The sequence below is a fragment of the Culex quinquefasciatus genome, chromosome 3, assembly GCF_015732765.1.
Source record: "Culex quinquefasciatus strain JHB chromosome 3, VPISU_Cqui_1.0_pri_paternal, whole genome shotgun sequence".
In the NCBI taxonomy this organism is placed as follows: domain Eukaryota; kingdom Metazoa; phylum Arthropoda; class Insecta; order Diptera; family Culicidae; genus Culex; species Culex quinquefasciatus.
This window is the reverse complement of record NC_051863.1, coordinates 13675131-13694962: the sequence shown is the minus strand read 5'-3', so window position 1 is coordinate 13694962 and position 19832 is coordinate 13675131. Positions and strand designations below refer to the sequence as shown.

General features: G+C 41.9%; 3 protein-coding genes across 3 annotated transcripts; all 3 read left to right on the top strand.

The window, feature by feature from the left end:
* The first annotated feature begins 56 nt into the window (after positions 1-56).
* Positions 57-2877, top strand: LOC6049029 (CLIP domain-containing serine protease B15). Its single transcript, XM_001865810.2, has 3 exons — positions 57-777; positions 1382-1863; positions 1928-2877. The coding sequence occupies exons 1-3, from the start codon at positions 538-540 to the stop codon at positions 2718-2720; spliced, it is 1515 nt and encodes a 504-aa protein (XP_001865845.2). The 5' UTR covers positions 57-537; the 3' UTR covers positions 2721-2877.
* A 4879-nt stretch (positions 2878-7756) lies between these two features.
* On the top strand, positions 7757-9894 carry LOC119770684 (coagulation factor IX-like). The gene is made up of 3 exons (XM_038266011.1): positions 7757-8264; positions 8529-8986; positions 9046-9894. Exons 1-3 carry the CDS (start codon positions 8040-8042, stop codon positions 9836-9838), a joined length of 1476 nt encoding a protein of 491 aa, XP_038121939.1. The 5' UTR covers positions 7757-8039; the 3' UTR covers positions 9839-9894.
* Positions 9895-12354: 2460 nt separating this feature from the next.
* On the top strand, positions 12355-14748 carry LOC119770580 (transmembrane protease serine 12-like). The gene is made up of 3 exons (XM_038265750.1): positions 12355-12874; positions 13083-13684; positions 13751-14748. Exons 1-3 carry the CDS (start codon positions 12653-12655, stop codon positions 14538-14540), a joined length of 1614 nt encoding a protein of 537 aa, XP_038121678.1. The 5' UTR covers positions 12355-12652; the 3' UTR covers positions 14541-14748.
* The last annotated feature ends 5084 nt before the right edge of the window (positions 14749-19832 follow it).

Sequence of the window (19832 nt, the reverse complement as noted above, 5' to 3'; positions counted from 1 at the left end):
GCGAACTCCGGATCAGCTGCACTCTAGGAGGAGCGATCGCGAGAGAATCGCTTAGCGACGCTCAACGCCCGTCGACTTGAGTTAGTGAACGCGTAGATCTGCTTGCGTGAGGATCGTTTCAAAGTTGTCGGGTGTTGGGCGTCGTACATTGGAAGCGTCGCGGGTGTGGGTTACATCTTTGCATACGAGGGAGATTAAACGCGCGTGGGAGAGAGAGAGATGCTGCTACACCTGTGAACTTGAATTGGAGGAACAATAATTAAGAAAAATGTTGATTGGATCAGCGTTCACATGCTATGCTTAATTAGCGTATATGGAGATAGTGTAACACGACACGGTTGGATTGGCTTGCGGTTTGGCGGACTGCTCAGGCCTTCGGGACCTGCGAATTGTTTGGATAAACAGACGTCCCCGGGTGGGGAAGAAGCATCCGCTACCAACTAAACCGGTTCCTCAACAACAACAACAAAACGGTCATCTTGAGTGAGGAGCTTGGCTAGGACAAAAACTTCTCCGAAAGTTCCAGGAAATAGCACAATGAGTCAATATCTAAAGAGTCGCAGCCCAGTAGCAGATTCCCTGTGCTTCGTCATTTGGCTTATCGTACTACATGTTGCCCACTGTCAGTATCTGCAGTCTCCGTGTCCGGACACCTTTACCTACCAGGCGGACCCCAGCACAAACCAAATCTTTGGCTACATCGAGATCAACAACATCCAGGTCGGCCAGGTGGCAAAACTCAACGTTGATCTGTCCATCGGAACGCAGCTTCCGTCGGTGAGTTGTTAAGATCTACGCATTGCACAAACATAAGCTACGAATTCGCAGTACTAACAAAACAGAAAAAAAAATCCCCTGATTAACAAGACGAATGACTGTTGGAGGGGATATTTTGCTTTATCTCTACAAATGGACGGAAAATCCACTGTACGTAACGTAGAACATTTAAGTTGACCTAGCAATCAAATGCTGATAACGCCAAGAATGGTAGATTCTTAAGAGTTCATTCTCGTTATCAAATTCTGACTAAAGACGTTATTTCAAATTGAACCTTCACGATTTACGCCTCAACATTACCAAATATACCATGGAGACGCAAGGTATTTAAACCAAACGACGTTAACCAAACCCAAAATAAATGCAAATTAAACAAAGATGGCACTCTTAAATCACACCGGTTGACAAAAATCTGCGCAGAACCGGTTCTCCTTAACAGTAGCCTTGGGGAAGGTTTAGCAGACAAATATTCAACAAATAAAATTTTCCTGTCCAGCTTCCAGAACCGGTTTTGCACTCGACCAAGAACCAAAGCATCTTCTTCATTTATTTAATCACACTCCTCATGCCACGAGTCACTTGAAACTGAATTTTATATTTTCAGCAAAATGTCGGTTCCATCACGCTGATCAAATCCCGTGAAGCCACGTTCAACGACATTGTCCGCGGAGAACCGGCCCAGTATCGGGTAAACTTCCCGCTACAGAACATTCTTCCCACCGTCCTGAACATCGCCCTCAACGGACAGACCATCTGCACAGGCCATCGTGCCCAGGGCAGGATTGTAACAACTATAAACTTGGAGCACACGTTGTACACCCAACTCGCCAACAATGGTCAAAACGGCGGGGGATTCCAAATGTTCCCACAACGTCCTATTTACCAACCTCAACCTCAATCCCAACCCCAGCAGCCATTCCCAGCACAAACGAGACCAACCTGGAACAACGAGCCGCAAACCACTCCTCCGCGGGTCGTACAACCCCGGCCAACGCAACCACAACGTCCCCGAACGACGCAAGCGTTCCGACCACAACCCGTCGCCACGACCGATACACCACCGGCCCAGCAATCATCGGGCAGCTTGTAAGTTTCAAAACCATGTTTTGATCCCAAAACCTCCATTCTAATCCCTTGCTTTCATCAACAGCACATGTGGTCGTCCCTCGAGTGCGTTCCTGAACCGCCTCACAATCAACGGGGAGCTTGTGGAAAAGGGTCAGTTCCCGTGGATAGTGCCCCTGTTCGATCAGATCCAACCGCGCAATCCCAAGTACACTTGCGGCAGCACGATCATCACCAATCGGTACCTCATCACGGCCGCTCACTGCGTGTACGAAATCGACGAATTCATACGGCCCGAGCGTCTGATAGCGGTGCCCGGGATGTACAACAAGGACAACTTCTTCGACGAGAACGCCAAGATCGTCAACATTGAGAAGATCATCCCGAACGACGAGTACGTCCAGGAAGACGACCTGAACGATGCGGACGTAGCCGTGCTACGGATGGCGATCACCCTGACCTTTACCGACTTCATCATCCCGGTGTGCCCGTGGCAGGGAGAAAACGATCTGAGCAAAATCGTCGGACAGCAAGGTCTGGTGGCCGGCTGGGGTGTAACGGAACTGGGCAGCACGACATCCACGCCAACCTACATCAAGTCGAAGATCGTGGATAAGCGCCAGTGCGTCAACAACCTGCAGCGGATGTACTCGAGCAATGCGAGGATATTCTGCGGCGACGGGGAAGGTTCCGTACCGTGCAACGGGGATTCCGGCAGCGGGCTAGTCATCAAGCGGGGCAATCAGTACTACCTGCGGGGGGTCGTTTCCAAGGGTCTGGTGGATCCAAACACGCTCAAGTGTGACGCCAGCAAGTACGCGATCTACACCGATATTGCGCTGTTCCGATTCTGGCTACGGCAAGTTACGCAGAACTAGTCCAGTGCGATTTGAAGGAGAATTACCGAACAAGACTTTCCGCTGCAATCTCGTGTAAGACACTCTGCTGTTTTCCGGTTGGCACTTTTCAATGTAAGCTTAACTTATTAGATCGAATAAACCAATATTATTTACAATTCTGGCCCAGTGTTGTAAATGAGTGAAAAAAGTATCATTTGATGGTTCGAGACTTGGGCTGCATGGTTGGTGTTGGTGTTCGTGCTCGGTGTGCCTTCGGTAGATGCTGGTCGTGGCCACACGGGTAACCGGCGTAATCGTCATAGTCGATGATCGCGCGCTTCGCGCTCCAGAGGTCCGGGCGAGATTTCGTGGCAAAAACGACCGGTGCGACACAGTCGAGCGCATTCGGCCGATGGCGATGACGAGCCTTCAATCGAACACCTTCGCCTGCCAGCTCCGACTCTACGGAAACCACCGCGACTTCGTGGCCTCCTCTGCCCGCCTACAGTAGAGAAGATAAGAAGGTGGTTAGGTAAGTTTTGAAAAAGTTGGATTTTGAATGTTTGATAAACTTACGCCACTGCTGCTGGTGGCTCATCGATTCTGCCGCTGACTTGGGCTGCATGGTTGGTGTTGGTGTTCGTGCTCGGTTTGCCTTCGGTAGATGCTGGTCGTGGCCGCACTGGTAACCAGCGTAATCGTCGTAGTCGATGAACGCGCGCTTCGCGCTCCAGAGGTCCGAGCGGGTTGGCAAATTCGTCGTTGTCAATGGTCTGTTGAACGGGAGTGGCCAGCTGTTGATTTTGTACGACGTAAGACAAGTACACGGAGGATGATATTGATCTTTTTGTGAAAATCAACTGCCTATCCGCAAAGAAAGTGTTTGCGCCGTCCTTGTTCTTCGATAAACACAAATTTGTCAGATTGTCTGCAGCTAGTGTGGTAATCCACCAGTACGGCTTTCATTTGGCGACGCGACGGACTACAGCGAGGTCCAGAAAACGCTGCTGAGGCCAGCACAGACCGATCGAGCCAGAGCCGCCGACAATGTCGCCATCTCGGACATTGTTGTTCAGTTGAAAAAGCGTTTCAGTCAGCATTTCAAAGCGCTCAAAATCATAATGAACCAACAGATGAATAGTGTTTTTGTGTTTGGAAAGGGGTAGTGATATTGACAAAGAATTTTACAATTCAGCCAACTATACTTACGGTTACTGTTGGCGCCCAGGAATCCTGCCGGGACCGGCGTATAGGCCCCTCCAATGACCTGGCCTTCTGCACGCAGCAGGCGACGACGTCCCAAATGAAGTCAGGCAGGCCACGTACAACTCGAACGCCGAATGCATATCCGTCGCTCCACGCGGACAAGCGTCTCCAGTCGCGGACTTCCGGGACACGCGTGTCGGCACGGACGGAGTAGTGAAACCCACCCAGAACGATTTCTAAAAAAGTAAAGAGAAAATGTGTTAGAGGAACTACCCTGCCACAAAAAAAAAACAAACAGGTTGCACTTTTTCGTGTTTGACAGTTTGCCAAACCAGAAAACTTGTTTGCGGCAAACTCGCAAACAAGGCTCAACGCACAACAGATGCATAGTGTGTTTGTGTTTGGAAAGGGGGGTGATATGAACAAAGAATTTTACAATTCAGCCAACTATACTTACGGTTACTGTTGGCACCTAGGAATCCTGCCGGGACCGGCGTATAGGCCCCTCCGATGACTTGGGTTTCTGCACGCAGGCGACGACGTCCCAAATGAAGTTCTGCCACGTACAACTCGAGACCAGCGTGTCGGCACCAACGGCGTATTGAAACGATTGAAACCCGCCCATAACGATTGCTAAAAAAGTTAAGAGAAAATGTGTGAGACGAATTACCCTACCACAAACAAACAAGTTGCGCTTTTTCGTGTTTGACGCAAACAGGGCACAATGTAATGCAGTAAAGTTGTGATATGTGGATACCCCCGACACGGACATCAATACAGAACATACACACCTAGTAAACTAATACTGTAAAGTAACACCCAAACGGTTTAGTGAACAAATATAAACAAAAAAGTGACTGATTCCTCTTGAGAGTTTCCGACGATCCTTCTTTCTTCCAGCACGAAGATTACAGGAGGTAATGTAAAGCGCTGCTAAGAAGACCTCAAAATGACGGAGATGCGAGATTTGCACTGCACAGTTCAGGAAAATTTAGCGATTTCTATTTTCAGGATTTCGACGAAAAAAAAACTCTCGCCAATTGGTCCGCGAATACTGTCCACCAGCAATAATCCGGCACCCCAGAACTTGTCCTCCCCCCTGCTGCTGACCCACCATTTTAAAAAGTTACTTTCAACCATTCCAAATGGAACAGGAGAAAGGAAAACCGATAAAAATCAGAATTTTGATATGAAATTCCACTTTTTAGTAAACTTACCTTACCGAACGTACTCCAACAAAAAAAAGACGCGGTCTAAAATGTCCAAACTGGACTGAAATTCAGAAATTCGAAAAAAACACAAGGGAACGAAACAAAGCGCGACTTTCCATGCGAGGCTTTCCAAAGATTGTGACCAAATGAACGTCACTTGCAGAAAGGGTTCATCCCGTTTATCGAACCAGTCATTCAAACCGTATGCGTTACTTGCGTAACGCCTACGGGGCGCCACCTACTTTTCAACATTGACAGTTCAATAGGGCCGGCTCTTGAGCGCAATGTTAATTAATAATTGGGTTGTAAAATTAGGCTTAAATTGCTTTTACTTTTGTTCACAACGATAAAGCTTATTTTTCTAGGTCTATTCCTGTTATTAAAAACGTTACTTAATCCACCTTAAGGTGGTTGGTGCCTTCCTCACATTCATAAAGTCAATTTATTCAGTAAAAATAGTAACAGTCCCCCTTAACATATTGAACAAATCTGGAGTTTTTTTTTTTAAAGGTCCAATAAACCAAATTTCCAGTTTTTGCTTTTTTGGTGTTTTTGAAACCGCCTTGAGTCAGGGGTATTAAAAAACACCCAAAAAGCAAAAACTGAAAATTTGGTTTTTGGTCTCCAGAAATCAACTTTATTACTCTTTTCTTTTGATAGGGTTCGCAGACCTTCAATATTTCTGGCTCTACGGCAAGGTCTGATAAAAAAAACCTATCCAACGATAGTTCGCATGGAAGATTCAGACAATATTTCTATCACAATATCTGAAATCCGGCCTCCAAAAAGTATAAATAACACTTCAGTCAGGGGTGACCAAAGTATGGCACGCGGGCCAAACGTGGCCCGCAAGGTATTTTTTTGTGGCCCGCGGATCATTACAATGAATGATCATGAAAAATGGTCCTTTGACCATTTGTAAAGTGATTTTATATTTTATTGAAATGAAGGTATTTTAAACATTTGTATTCCTTGTTTTTTGTTAAATGACAATTTTCTGATTGAAATGTTGAGACTTTTTTCAATAAATATATGCAGAGGCAACGATTTTCACGATTTTTACGCTCAATTTAAAGACATGTGTACCAAATCGATGTCACTGGAATATTTCGTCGCAGGCTCAACCGATTTTGGCCGGAATGGTTTTAATCGATCCGTCTTAACGTCCCCTAAGTTGCAATTTAAATCCATGCAGTTTTATCATGTATTTAAAAAGTTATGTTAAAAAACCGTTTCATATTAAGTTAAAATTATGGTAAAAAGAGTGTTTTTTTTTTCATGAAACCCTCACATGTTACATATTTTTAGAAAGCATATAAGAAGACCTTTTAGGTGGAGTAGGAATTTCCAAGATCTGACTTACCTATAGGGCAGCGAATGACCAAGAAGGTTAAAGCTGCCAGAAAAAAATAAATTAACAACAACAACAACGACTTACCTATATTAAATTACAAGCGTTTTAAAAAATGGTCTGAATTCACATAACCTCAACTGGTCGGGTCTGATCGCCACGAAAAAGCCGTGTAGAGGGATGCCATTTTCCTCAAAGGCCGTGTCTGTATAATCTTGACAAAAAGTCTGTAGGTAGTCTGTTTTTTTACTCATCACTTATTTTTATAAGGACCTCTTACCCAGTCAACTCAATCGGAATTTTGAAACGGAATCCAATTCGAATCGTTTCCGTATTCCGTTTCAAACGCAACAACCGGTACGTACACGGAATCGGTTGTTGCGTTTGAAACGGAATACGTAAACGATTCGAATTGAATTCCGTTTCATGATTCCGATTGAGTTAACTGGGTAGGTGCTGCGAACGTTAGGGGAGATTCATAAACATGTGGACACTTTAGGGGGGTTGTAATCACTTTAAATGAGAGGAAGGCATCAACCACCTATAGGTGGATATCTAAACGTTTTTTTTTTTTTTCAAATATCTGTTATTTTTTAAACACAATACATTTTGTTTCATTAAAAATTACAAAATCACAGTTTTTTTAGTTATGTTGATTTTATTATTTAAGATATTTGAAAAGAATGGTATTTAGATGAATGTTCTTTTTTAATCATTGAAATCTTAAAATATCTTAAGTAAATAATAAAATCAACATAAACATAAAAAACTGTGATATTATTTTTTTATAAAATAAAATTACGAAAGTGTTCAAAATAATAGATTGTTTTTTGTACATCTGGCCCGCAAGCTCATTTGGGCTTCAAATTTGGCCCAGGATCCAAAAACTTTGAGCACCAATGAATTAAGTGTTAATAATTTTTGATAGGTTTGTCAGATTCTAGATGTTATAGCCTTATTTGAAAGGTCTTTTGATTTTCTAACTAACGATGGGTCGCTGAGGTTTGTGACAGCCAGCCCGGGAGCATGTTGACAGCCCCCATACAAACTGAGCGTACCCCTTTTTGTGGGCCCAGTGGGCCTAAGATGGTGGCCTTCGATATTATCTAGCAAAACTTTTGAAAATGGCGAATAGTTCAAATAAAAATAGTTTTTGACTTCTTTCGGTTTGCAACGAAAAATAAGCAGTTTGGAATCATTTTCTTAAAAATCTTGTTCAGAGATACGCCACGTTCAAATATTAGTCTAGAACAGTTGAAGTGAGCGTGCCGCGAAAGCCGTCACGAAAAACAAGTTTCCCATGCAAATTTTGAGATGCGTTTTTAATAGACGGACTCTGAAATTCCCAAAATCATTGGACGTAATATTTGAACAAACCCCTATGTTTTACTTCCGTCTGTGAATTACCATAATCTAACAGAACATATCGGGTTTGGTCGCCAAACTCATGCGAAGATCCTGAACTATAGCAAACCAGACGTCAAATTCATTGTGTGTGAAGTGATCAGTGCGAGAAGATCACTCCTTCTAGAATACCTTTAAATTCTGTAGTGTTCATTTTAAGTAGTGTTTTTTAAGCTGCACTCTTCTATGGCACAGCCATCGTCAATAAAAAGATATTTTCTAGGTATAGCAGTCTATTTTCTGGTACTGAAACTAGCACAATCTCAAAAGTCGCCATGTCCAAACATATTTACCTACACGATTTACCCAGGCACCGATCAGGTGGTGGGCTTCTTGAAAATTCGCAACATACAGGTTGGCCAGGTGGCCCAGATCAACCTTCTCATGACCATCCAGGCGAAACTTCCGACGGTAAGTTTCATCGTCGTCAATGCCATCTACCACCGAAATATCACTCCACGGTTGAACTTTGATCAGTTGAGTGTGAGACTCGATTATGTCCGAAAAAAATCCCCGTTTTGAATCTTCTCGAAAAGTCAAACCGGAATATTTTTAATATATGTAGATGATAGAAATTGATCTCAACCTATACGCGATTTCAAAACGCGGTTAAGCATTTCATTCTGGAATAGTCTACAACAGATCATGAATTATTTATCACTACTTATTCAACAGAAAAATGTCGGATCCATCTTCCTCATCAAGTCCCGCGAAGCAACGTTCAACGACATCGTTCGCGGTGAGCCCGCCAAATTCCTGGTCAACTTCCCCCTGAAAAACATCTTGCCAACGGTGGTGGGTATCAAGCTCAACGGACGAACCATTTGCCAGGGCCGCAGTACGATCAAACGGAGAGGAACCGTAACGACCATCAACCTGGAGCACAAGTTGTTTACTCAGCTAGCTTCCCCGAAGGTGTCCAAAACGGCAGTCGTACCGTACAAGCCACGTACTGTCACGCTGAACAGCTTGGCTCGTCAACCACAGTCTTCTACAAGTAAAAAGACTAAGTCACGAGCGAAACCTAAAACATCGTCAACTTCTTCAGTTAGGCGGGTTGTTCAAAGCAGACCTACAACTCCGCGACCGAAATTCTACTCGAATGTCGTGAAGTCACCGACTACCTCTAGCTTGTATGTTCTGTAATCCATAAAAACTGTTGAATCTCACTCACATTTCGTTCCACTTCCAGCACTTGTGGCCGAGCGTCGAGCGCATATCTCAACAAACTCTCGATCAACGGCCTAACCGTGGACAAGGGCCAATTCCCATGGATCGTGCCACTGTTTGATCGAACCCACCCTCGATCACCGCAGTTCTTCTGCGGCAGCACGATCATCTCGGACCGGTTCCTCATCACGGCGGCTCACTGCGTGTTCGACGGAGAGGAATTCTTCCAAGCTCAGCGGATCATGGCAGTGCCGGGCATGTACAACATCGACAACTTCTTCGACGACCACGCTCAAATTGTCGACATTGACCGGATCATCCCGAACGAGGAGTACATCCACGAGGACGACACTAACGACGCGGACATTGCCGTGCTACGGCTGAAGAGTACGCTGGAGTTTACCGAGTACATCATTCCGATTTGTCCCTGGCAGGGAGAGAACGACCTGCAGAAGATCGTCGGCCAGGAAGGAATCGTAGCCGGCTGGGGACTGACTCAATTTGGGGCCGCATCGACAAATCCGACCTACGTTAGGTCGCGGGTAGTCGACCGATGGAGTTGCATTCGGAACCTCAACCGGATGTATCCGAAGTACGCGAGGATCTTCTGCGGTGACGGAGAGGGATCGGTGCCGTGCAACGGAGATTCCGGAAGTGGGTTGGTGATCAAGCGGGGTAATCAGTACTACCTGCGAGGGGTGGTGTCGAAAGGACTGCTGGATCCGAACACGCTCAAGTGTGACGCGAAAAAGTTTGCCATTTTTACCGATATAGCACCCTTTCGGTTCTGGCTGAGGTCAGTTACGAAAGGATAATATGCAGTCCCATTTGGCCAGGTTTATTTACAAATAAATATAAAAAACATTGACTTCCGTTTTTAATTTCCTTGTCTTTTTTCGATTCGTTGTGCTCAACCATGACTCCAAAAATGCTCCAGAGATCTGAGAGATCTGGAAATTCGTAATCCAAGATGGCGGCCAATATGGCGGCGATGGACTACTAAGAATATTTATTTGGTGACGAAATAAACAATCAAATACCATTTCACTGCTTAACGAGCCCGTTGATCTCATAGTTTGACTTTGAAAATGAAATAAAAATCCAGATATTGCTTTTATCGAAATATCTGTGCTCCGATGTCTAGAAGGTGTAAAACGAGCTTAATTGCTTATAACTTTTGATAGGGTAATCAGATCTTCGATGTTTTAGGCTCATCCCACTTTGTTTACACTTTGTTACAAATCAGGAAGCTGTTCAAGCACAAGCATGACTTTTCCTTACTGATAAATGAGCTGTTTTATGTTTAGTTGTTTGTGTTTCATTTTGGCTAGTTTTTGATATTTTTTGCTGGATAATTGTGTTTGTGTTAATCAAATCAAGATTAAGATAGCTTCTGGCTGGATATAACCGCATCGACACCATAAACAATTTCAATTCATAATTATAAAAAATTACGATCTCGCCTTCAACTTTGTAAAGATTTCTTAACATCAACTTCAGGTCCTCAAAAGCCAAAAAAACATTCTTGAACAAATAAACTTTTTTTTTAAATGATCGATGACAATACTCTCTACTTCTAGCGAACATTAAATTGGTTCCACTTTGACAGTTCAAAATTGAGGCCATTTTGCGAACCACTATTCAGCACCCAGGGTATACGTGAAGGTGGGTCTACATTCTACAAGGTCGAATTAAGAAGTTAATTTCTCGAGTGATTTTCAGCCTTTCCTCAGTAAGGTGAGGAAGGCAAAAAGAAATGAAGAGAATAATAGCATTTTTTCCATGCAAGTAAGCAAGTAAAGTAAATTATAAAGCCATCAGAATCACGTGCATCAAAATCAGTGCTAGATTTAGGACCGAATGGTTTAACTCCAAAGTTTGTTTTGAAATAAGTGTGGTTCAGTGCAGTCAAACCTATAAAAATTAGAGAGCCTGGACCAGCTCCAGGCTCTCTAATAAAAATGTCCAAAAAATATATAGGTAATTATCCACCAACTCACACAAGCTCGAAAAAAGTTTCCCCGACACCTCTTCAATTTAGTAAACCTTTGTCTTTATGGGTAATTTCTGTCTCTGATCACGCATCCGTGCTCCATTTTTGACATCTCGTGACGGAGTGGTGGTACAACCCCGTTTAGTTTTGATTATTCGAAAAGACGTGTTTTTTTTTCAAATTTGCAGTCTAAAATGGTGGCGGTTTGGAATTTTGGTGTCTTTGGGACTTTAATGTAAAATTGGACGCCCAATTTGTTTCAATTAGATCGCGATAGTTCGCAACGGTTACAAGCAACCCCCTTATGTTTATACATCATTTTGTAATTGTCTGCTCAACAACTTTGTAGAACATTGCGATACTGTCAAAAATAACTCTGCAAAGTTAGAAAAAAAAACACAAAATTTTAATATGACAACATTTTGTTCTGTATGAAAAAAGATGCATAATTTACTATTGGGCGTTGCTGAAAAAAATCTAAATGTGCTACTAAAATAAGCATGATGCAGTATGAAATGAACAATATGCGACAATATATAAAAGATCAACTTTATTCTGATATAAATATAAAACATAAAAATATAAAAACATTGAAGACTCTTGTTCAAAAACAAGGTATAATGGAATTATTTACTTATATTTTCTTAAATTATTAATTTTTCTGTAATTGATCAATTAAACCAAAATCTTGCATCAATTAATCATCCAACGATCAGAGTGTTTGCGGAAATATTATCTGCAAACACAATGATCATTCCCTACCTCAGGGGAAAATACCAATTCTCGGCAATCTTCGGCATATGGAAAGTTTGTTGCTTGAATAAAGCTCCAAAATAACTCTTTAGGTGATAAACTTGAAACTGGAAACGGATTTTTTTGTTAATTTAATCCTTAATATTTGTTTCAAATACATAATAACATGAACTAGCAACCACAGAAGTACGCTGAAAGGTATAAAATGTGTATGCCGATAATAGAAATTGCGTGGACAACTGGGCATTCTCGTCAGACGAGAATAGACTTTTTAAATATTTTTGTAAAATGCTTGTTAAAGAAATACAAACATTTTTTGGTGAAAGTCAAATTAAACAGAAATGTTCTAAGAATGCTGCTCTTCTGGTTGGTGTACTTGGCTTTAGTAAATTTCAAGGAATGCTCCGGCATCACACCACCGCCTAATGTGATGAGAATGGGTATATTTCCCATTAGTGCACCACTACTTAATCGCGCTTAGTTTGGGGAAGACATTTTATTATTTCAACAACATTTACTAATGAGATTCCAAAAGTAAGAGAGCGGGTTCTCAAGTCAAGCTGTTCCACAGCACCGTCCCACGACACTTGTTCACTCCCCAGTACGAGAGTAAACTTGTAGCAGTGAGGATCGTTGCTAAATTAATCTCATGTGTCGTGTAATTGCTGAGAAATTCCAGGTTGAAAACAACACTTTGTTGTAATTAATAAGACTTGTATGGAGCGATAATCGTGGAACAAGGTCGTGAAATTCGTGAATTATGAATATCACAAAACATGGCAGTTGCTCGTTACCGGAAGTATTGATAACAAATCATTCCCAAAATAAAGTTGAAGAGCCCATAATGACGACAGTACTTGAAGCTTGAAGCCCGGCTCGTATAATGACGCGCAAAAGCACTTGCTGCGGCACGATCCTCATAATTCACTTGATCGTGCTGGCTGTACCGTGTCACTCGCAGCAGTCACCCTGTCCGGACATATTTTCCTACCGGGTAGATCGAGCCACCGGCCAAGTTTTTGGCTTCGTCGAGATCCGCAACATCCTAGTGGGACAGACAGCTAAGCTAAACGTGAATTTGTTTATTGCTGCTCAGCTACCGCCGGTAAGGAGTTTAAGTTACACCTTCTCACTAAGCACACAAAAACGTGCTATTTTAAGTATAGTTTTTGCTTCAAGCGAATAAAGCGGTTTAGGTTTAAGTGCATTTCTGCAATGCAAAAAAAGGGGGAATCCCCCCGGATACAATAAATTTCCCTTTTTCAAATTAAACAAGAGAAATCACGTGTTTAATTGTGTCGTGTCTCTTTCAGAATAATGTCGGATCTATAAATCTCATCAAATCCGAAGGTTCTACCTTCAACGACATCGTTCGTGGTCAACCGGCACAGTATCGTGTCAACTTTCCTCTCCAGAACATTCTTCCGACGGTGGTGAGCGTCACCCTGAACGGACAAACCATATGCAGTGGTCATCCGCCAAACTGGAACGGACCAAGTACTACAATCTTCTTGGATCACACGCTCTGCACTTTGCTGGGATCGCCGAACGATCTTCAGTCTCGGTGTCACGCCCAAAGCAATCAAGTGTATCAAACCGTTCCAACTGGTCTTGGAAATCGCTACCCGGTTGATAATACACCGGTGCATCAAATAGAGCACGAGGTACGATTCCAGTCTGATGTCGAACCACAGCACGTGTATCGACCTCCAGATAATACTCCAAACTATCAACCTCATCCGGTAGAACCTATACAACCACAGCCAAGACCATCGTGGTCATTCCATCAGCAGACTGCACCTCCACCACGGGTCATACACCCACGTCCACAAAGTATTTATACAGAACCTGCTACAACAACGGCTACACCACCTCCACCGTCACCATTACCTCCTGTAGTTCCTTCTACCAGATAGTAAGTTCTTTAGGTCATCCCAATTGATCACACTATCCTCACACTATCTCTCAATCTCCCCCCCAGCCCATGCGGTCGAGTATCGAGCGCCTTCCTGAACCGCCTCGCCATCAAGGGCGAACTGGTCAGCAAGGGTCAGTTCCCGTGGATCGTACCGCTGTTCGACCGAAGTCACCCCCAGAACCCTATGTACATCTGCGGCAGTACGATCATCACCAACCGGTACCTCCTCACCGCAGCTCACTGCGTGTTCGACCTGGACGAAGTTTTTCGACCACAGCGAGTGCTGGCCGTGCCCGGGATGTACAACGTGGACAATTTTTTCGACGAAAACGCCCTAATCATGGACGTTGACCAGATCGTGCCCCACGACGACTACATCCCGGACGATGACACAAACGACGCGGACGTGGCCGCGCTGCGAATGAAGAACGCCCTCGAGTTCACCGACTACATCATCCCGATTTGCACCTGGCAGGGCGAGAACGACGTGTCGAGGATCGTCGGACAGGAGGGCTTCGTGGCCGGGTGGGGACACACGGAAACGGGTTCCACCGCAGTTCCGATGTTCGTGCGGACCACGGTCGTCGACCGGAAGCAGTGCAACGCGCAGCTGCAGCGGAACTATCAGTCGCATGCGCGGGTGTTCTGCGGCGATGGTCATGGAACGGTACCGTGCAATGGGGATTCTGGCAGCGGAATGATCATCCGGAGGGGTAACCAGTACTTTCTGCGGGGGGTGGTGTCGAAGGGCTTGGTGGATCCCAACACTTACAAATGCGACGCGACGAGATATTCCGTGTACGTGGACGTGGCCCTGTTTCGGTTTTGGCTGCGGAAGGTTACGCAGAATTAGGACCCGGGAAAAAGTTGTTTAAAATTTAAAGGTCTTTTTTATATTGCAGTATTAATATTTCTATAACTTTTCAATTAGTTATTATTTAAGAAAAGTTAATTTGTAACTTCATTAAACTCAGGTAATTAATATTTCACTCAAATTATTTATTTTACATTACGCATTAACAATGAGGTTTCAAAAATAAAACACAAAAAAAATCAAACTATTCGCTCTACAGCATTGCCTTGGCGTTCTCGATTGCGAGATTCCTACTCGAAACTAAATGTCCGAAGGCTTGATTGTTGAGGCAACTGCAAACCTCTGTTTACACCTTAGCTTCCATCCACCCCGGGATTCGAACTGACGACCTTTGGATTGTCAGTCCAACTGCCTACGAGCGACTCCACCGAGGCAGGACCCAGGGAGACGACTCCTACACCTGGACTGAGCTATCGACCTAACCCTTTAGGTTAGACCGGGGCCAACATAGGGACTTTTCCACTCTTGCACTTCAAAAAACCAGATGGCAGCACGATGTAACGCCACGTCCCTATGTACCTCCCCATCCGACGGAAGGCGTGGTCAGACAAATCTCGTGAATGAAAATGAAAATTCATCTTTTTTTGGGGTAAAATTTATCATTTATTTTGCCACAAAATCTGTCACGATTTCCTGATGAATATTACCATCATTTTTTTTCTGTGTATATTTGACATCCAACAAAAAGTTTCAAACCCATATTTACCAGATTTCTAGCATTCTTCGAAATAACCCCAAAATCCAAGCTGGAAACCTCAATACGACCGGATAAAAATCTTTTTTTTGTACAATTTGTTATGAAAATACAGCAACAGTTTTCCCGGATACTAATTCGAGCATAAAATACTGCTAAACTGAGAGTATTTCATTTAAAAGCTATTTAGTACCCAAAAGGTTCCCAAAATGATTTTTTAAATCCTCTGCCATATAACACTATGAAATTTTAAAATATTTTCGAATCAATCACATTGTAGAGTACAGTTTTCTGATCAATTTACATAAAAAAGTATCAATTTTGGTTCAATATAAGCAGAGATATACCCTATTTTGTAAAAAAGTGACTTTGTTCAAAATTCCTGGATTTAATTTACATTCAAATAAAAGTACAAATAAAAGATTTTTATCCGGTCGCATAAGGCTTTCTAGTCAGAAATTTACCAACACATTCAAAGTATGTTTACATGACAGCTGGACGTTTGTTTGCATCAGGTTTCCTATCTCTTTCTAGCAAAAGTTTTTTGTCAGGCGACTTCTAGCTAGTTTTTTTGACTGACTACCCGATATGTCAGCCCACATACTTCGCAGGGCTGTGACAGCTACAGCTCGATCATTGTTTGCATCAGGATACTGTGACGAGGAGTTCGTCATTTTTGAGTTAAATTATATTTTTTTCACTGGGCCTAGAAAGCCTTATTGAGGTTTCCAGCTTGGATTTTGGGGTTATTTCAAAGAAAGCTAGAAATCTGGTAAATTTGGTCACACAGAAAAAAAAGATGGTAATATTCATCAGGAAATGGTGACAGATTGTGTGTCAAAAAATGATTAATTTTACCCCAGCAAATGATGAATTTTCATCAGTATTTGATGAATATTCATCAAGTTCACATTTTTACACATTTTTTATGTAATATTACTGAAAAAGAGGTAATATTCAACCTAACATATTTTCAACATTTCAAACTTAACTTTTTTTTCTGTGCATGAAAATAAAAAATCCTATAAAATCAAAAAAAAAATCTTCAAGAAAAAAGTTGCTATAGACCCCTCGACGAAATATTTCGCCGGACCCCGCAAAATGACGGGAAAGAGCCCTGAGGGCTTTTGTTAATTTGATTTGGTTAACCGTGATGCACAGAAAAAAAAGTTGAATTTTGGAATGTTGAAAATTTGGTAGGTTGAATATTACCTCTTTTTTGAATAATATTACATAAAAAATGTGTAAAAATGTGAACCTGATGAATATTCATCAAAAACTGATGAAAATTCATCATTTTCTGGGGTAAAATTCGTCATTTTTTTAGGCACAAAATCTTTCACCATTTCCTGATGAATATTACCATATTTTTTTTTCTGTGTGAATTTTCTTGAAATAATTCGAACCGTCAAAAATCCACCAAAGCATCTACCACATTGATCGCACAAAAATCTGTGGTAGAAAAGTATCCACCGGTAGATGCTTTGGTGGATTTTTGACAGTTCGAATTATAGAGCTATCTAAGCCCGATCTCACACACACTAGCACACCATTTGTTTTGCTGGCTGGTACAAAATTTAACCTCACTTTTTTTCGTGTACGTACACGCAATACATGCGCACGTAGATAACTCTATTTCAAGAAAATCCACCGCGGTTAGCCAAATCAAATTACCAAAAGCCCTCTGCTTTCATGGTGCCAAATATCCATTGTTGGAATTCGAGCGAGAAGAAGGAAAGCATTTCTCGCTCGCGAACGAGGGAGAGAACTTGTAGGTTCTTTTCTCTTCTCGCTCGCGCTCGCATTTTCGTTCGCGTTCTCGCTCTCGCCGCGAGCGCTCGCGAGCGCCTCGTGCTAGCCGTTCGTCCCAAGCTAGCAATTTGTTTATCAGGCTTATGAATACGAACCAGGCGATGGTATAGAGGTGTAACTTTAATCGCTGTGTTGTTTTTTGTTCGTTTCTAACACGTTCAACTTCTCGCGAACGGGCAATTCTGGCTCGCGAGAAAGCCCGTTCGCGAGCGGAGGAGAGCACGGGCAATCGGTGAGTTACTCTCGGCAGCTCGAGACTCGCGGCGAGAACTCGAGAGAGAGAAAATTTTCTCGCGAGAGCGCGATAATACCAACACTGCAAATATCAGACTTGACGTATTTTTTATCTTAATGTTCTCGAAAAAAAACACCGTGAATGGACTGCAAATTTTTTATATGATGTTGTTTTTTTAGGCAATTATGGGTAGAAGTTGACGATTCTCGAGATTTTGAATTTCCCCGGAATCGAGAGTTGAGTTTGGCCATTTCCCGGGAATTCCCGGGACCCGGGAGTTTTTTTTCCGTATGCCAATAGTGCTAACAATTTAAACGGGAAAGGTCATAAATTTGTTTCTTTACAATGAATTCAGTTACAATTCATTCATACTTATTAAAAGAAAAGTTTATTTAAGTAGTCTCATTATTTCAAGGATTTATTTCAACCTTTAGATTTTTTTTCTAATCTGCAAATACAAGATCGTTTTTTGAGCTTTTTGGGATTCAAAATTGTAGTTTAAAATGTTTACGAGTCTTAATTCGCAAAGAGTGATTTTTCAAAATTTGCACAAGCTTGTTGCATGAACTTGTTATTAGATTTTTGTGTAGTAAAAAAAGCAAATATATTATTTTCCAGTATCGGGATTTTTGCAAAATGTTACATAACAACTCAAAACAATTGATTTTTTTCTTTTTCTGAAAATATTCATTGAAGAAATATTAACATTTATCAGGAAAACCCGAATGTTCACAATTGGCGGACCTTAACAAAGGGCCATCTTTACAAATTGCCAGAGATTTCTCTTCCAAAATATATTCTAATATTGAGGTTGATGCGAAACATCACATGACTTATTGACATCAAAAATGAAATTGCTATGCTCGAGAGCGGATATGGAAATTGAACTTTTAGAAAAGGGGTTTTTCTATTAAAAATAATAATAAAAAAAGGCTTTATAATGATGTAAGTATGCTAAGTATGCTTTAAGATAAATTTTCGGGTTTACATTTTTTGGGATTCTCTCAATTTTAGTAATTGGAGCATTCGACAAGTTAACATCCAATGTTTTAGACCATTTCAAATTTTTCGAATGTTTTTCTGATTATTTTATAAAGTTTTGCTTCGATATTTATAAGTATACAATTTCCCGGGACTCTCGACCAAATTTCCCGGGAAACGAGAGGTCCAAAAATGGCCGATTTCCCGGAAATTCCCGCTCGTCACCCTCTAATTATGGGAAAATGATTCTTATGACCATACGAAAATTATAGGCTACTTTTGAAAATTTTCGTTTTTGGGTGATATTTATGTACATTTTTATTCCAGGTCTAAAAAATAGATGAAATTTGTGTCCAACCCCATCATATCACTGATTGTTGGTAATGAGTGAGGAAGGCTCCAACCACATAGGTGGATTAAGTTGGTTTTTTAATGTAAAATTGAACACGATGGGCAGAACATAACCAGATATCAAAAATGTAAAATGGGTCAAAATCACTTTTTATAACTTGAACTGTAAAAGATATATTGGGTGGTATTTGGATTGAAATTTAAAGAGTGACAGGGCCAATAGATAAAATTGTAAATTTCGGGCAGGAATGGCATGAAATCATCTTAAACAATCATGTGCAGCCACGTTTATCTATGGGGGTAATGATAATATGAGGGTGCGCATGGTTGCTCAAGATAACCAAATTTACAATTTCATTTATTGGAATAAAATTCAGGGAGCTCAGGCCTTGCATACCTTGACGAAACTGAATCGTTTACTGACATTAACTTCAAGCTATACAACTGCAATCCGATCGTTTGTGAACCTCCTAAAATAATACTTTCATAAAGCTTTACGCAACTGTACCTTTTGAAAAATTCTTGTTTTTTACTCTAATCTGTGCCAACAGATAATTGCCGCCAAAAAATACAAAAAAATGTAACATTTATTGCCCTCCTTTGTTTAGGTAGTCTTTATTTTTCTGCCCCTGCCCAAAGCCACACACGTGATCTAATACCGGTAACCGTCTTTTCAAGGTGCCTCCTCAGCTTCTTCCACAGGACGGCGATCAATCGCAAGCGTCTGGGTTTTCCCCAGCCCCGAATCCATTCAGGATGCACTTTTGGAGGCGTGTCGCAAGCCTCTTGAGATTTTTATGACCCCTCGCTGCAACAATTGCCGGGGATAATTTCGAGAGCGAAGCCAAAATAAAACTCGACGACGACGACGGGTTGCGATTTATGAGGTTTCGGGAACAGGTTGATTCGAACCAGGCAAACTGGTCGGTGCTGCTGTGTGTGAGGGGGCACTGGAAGCAAATAATTTCAAATTAGGGTGAAATGCGGATAGTTGTACGAGTACGAGAACTTTTTGTATTTTTTGTAAAATTTGTAAGTAATTTTAACAAATTCTCGATAAGTCACGTTTATTTATTTTTTTCAAGAAGACAAGATTACCAGTATTTTAATTAATTTAAAAAATTAAATACAATACAAAGGTACCATAAACTAAACACGGCATCTAGGTAAAATATTACAGGCAGTAGTGGCAAGTGCT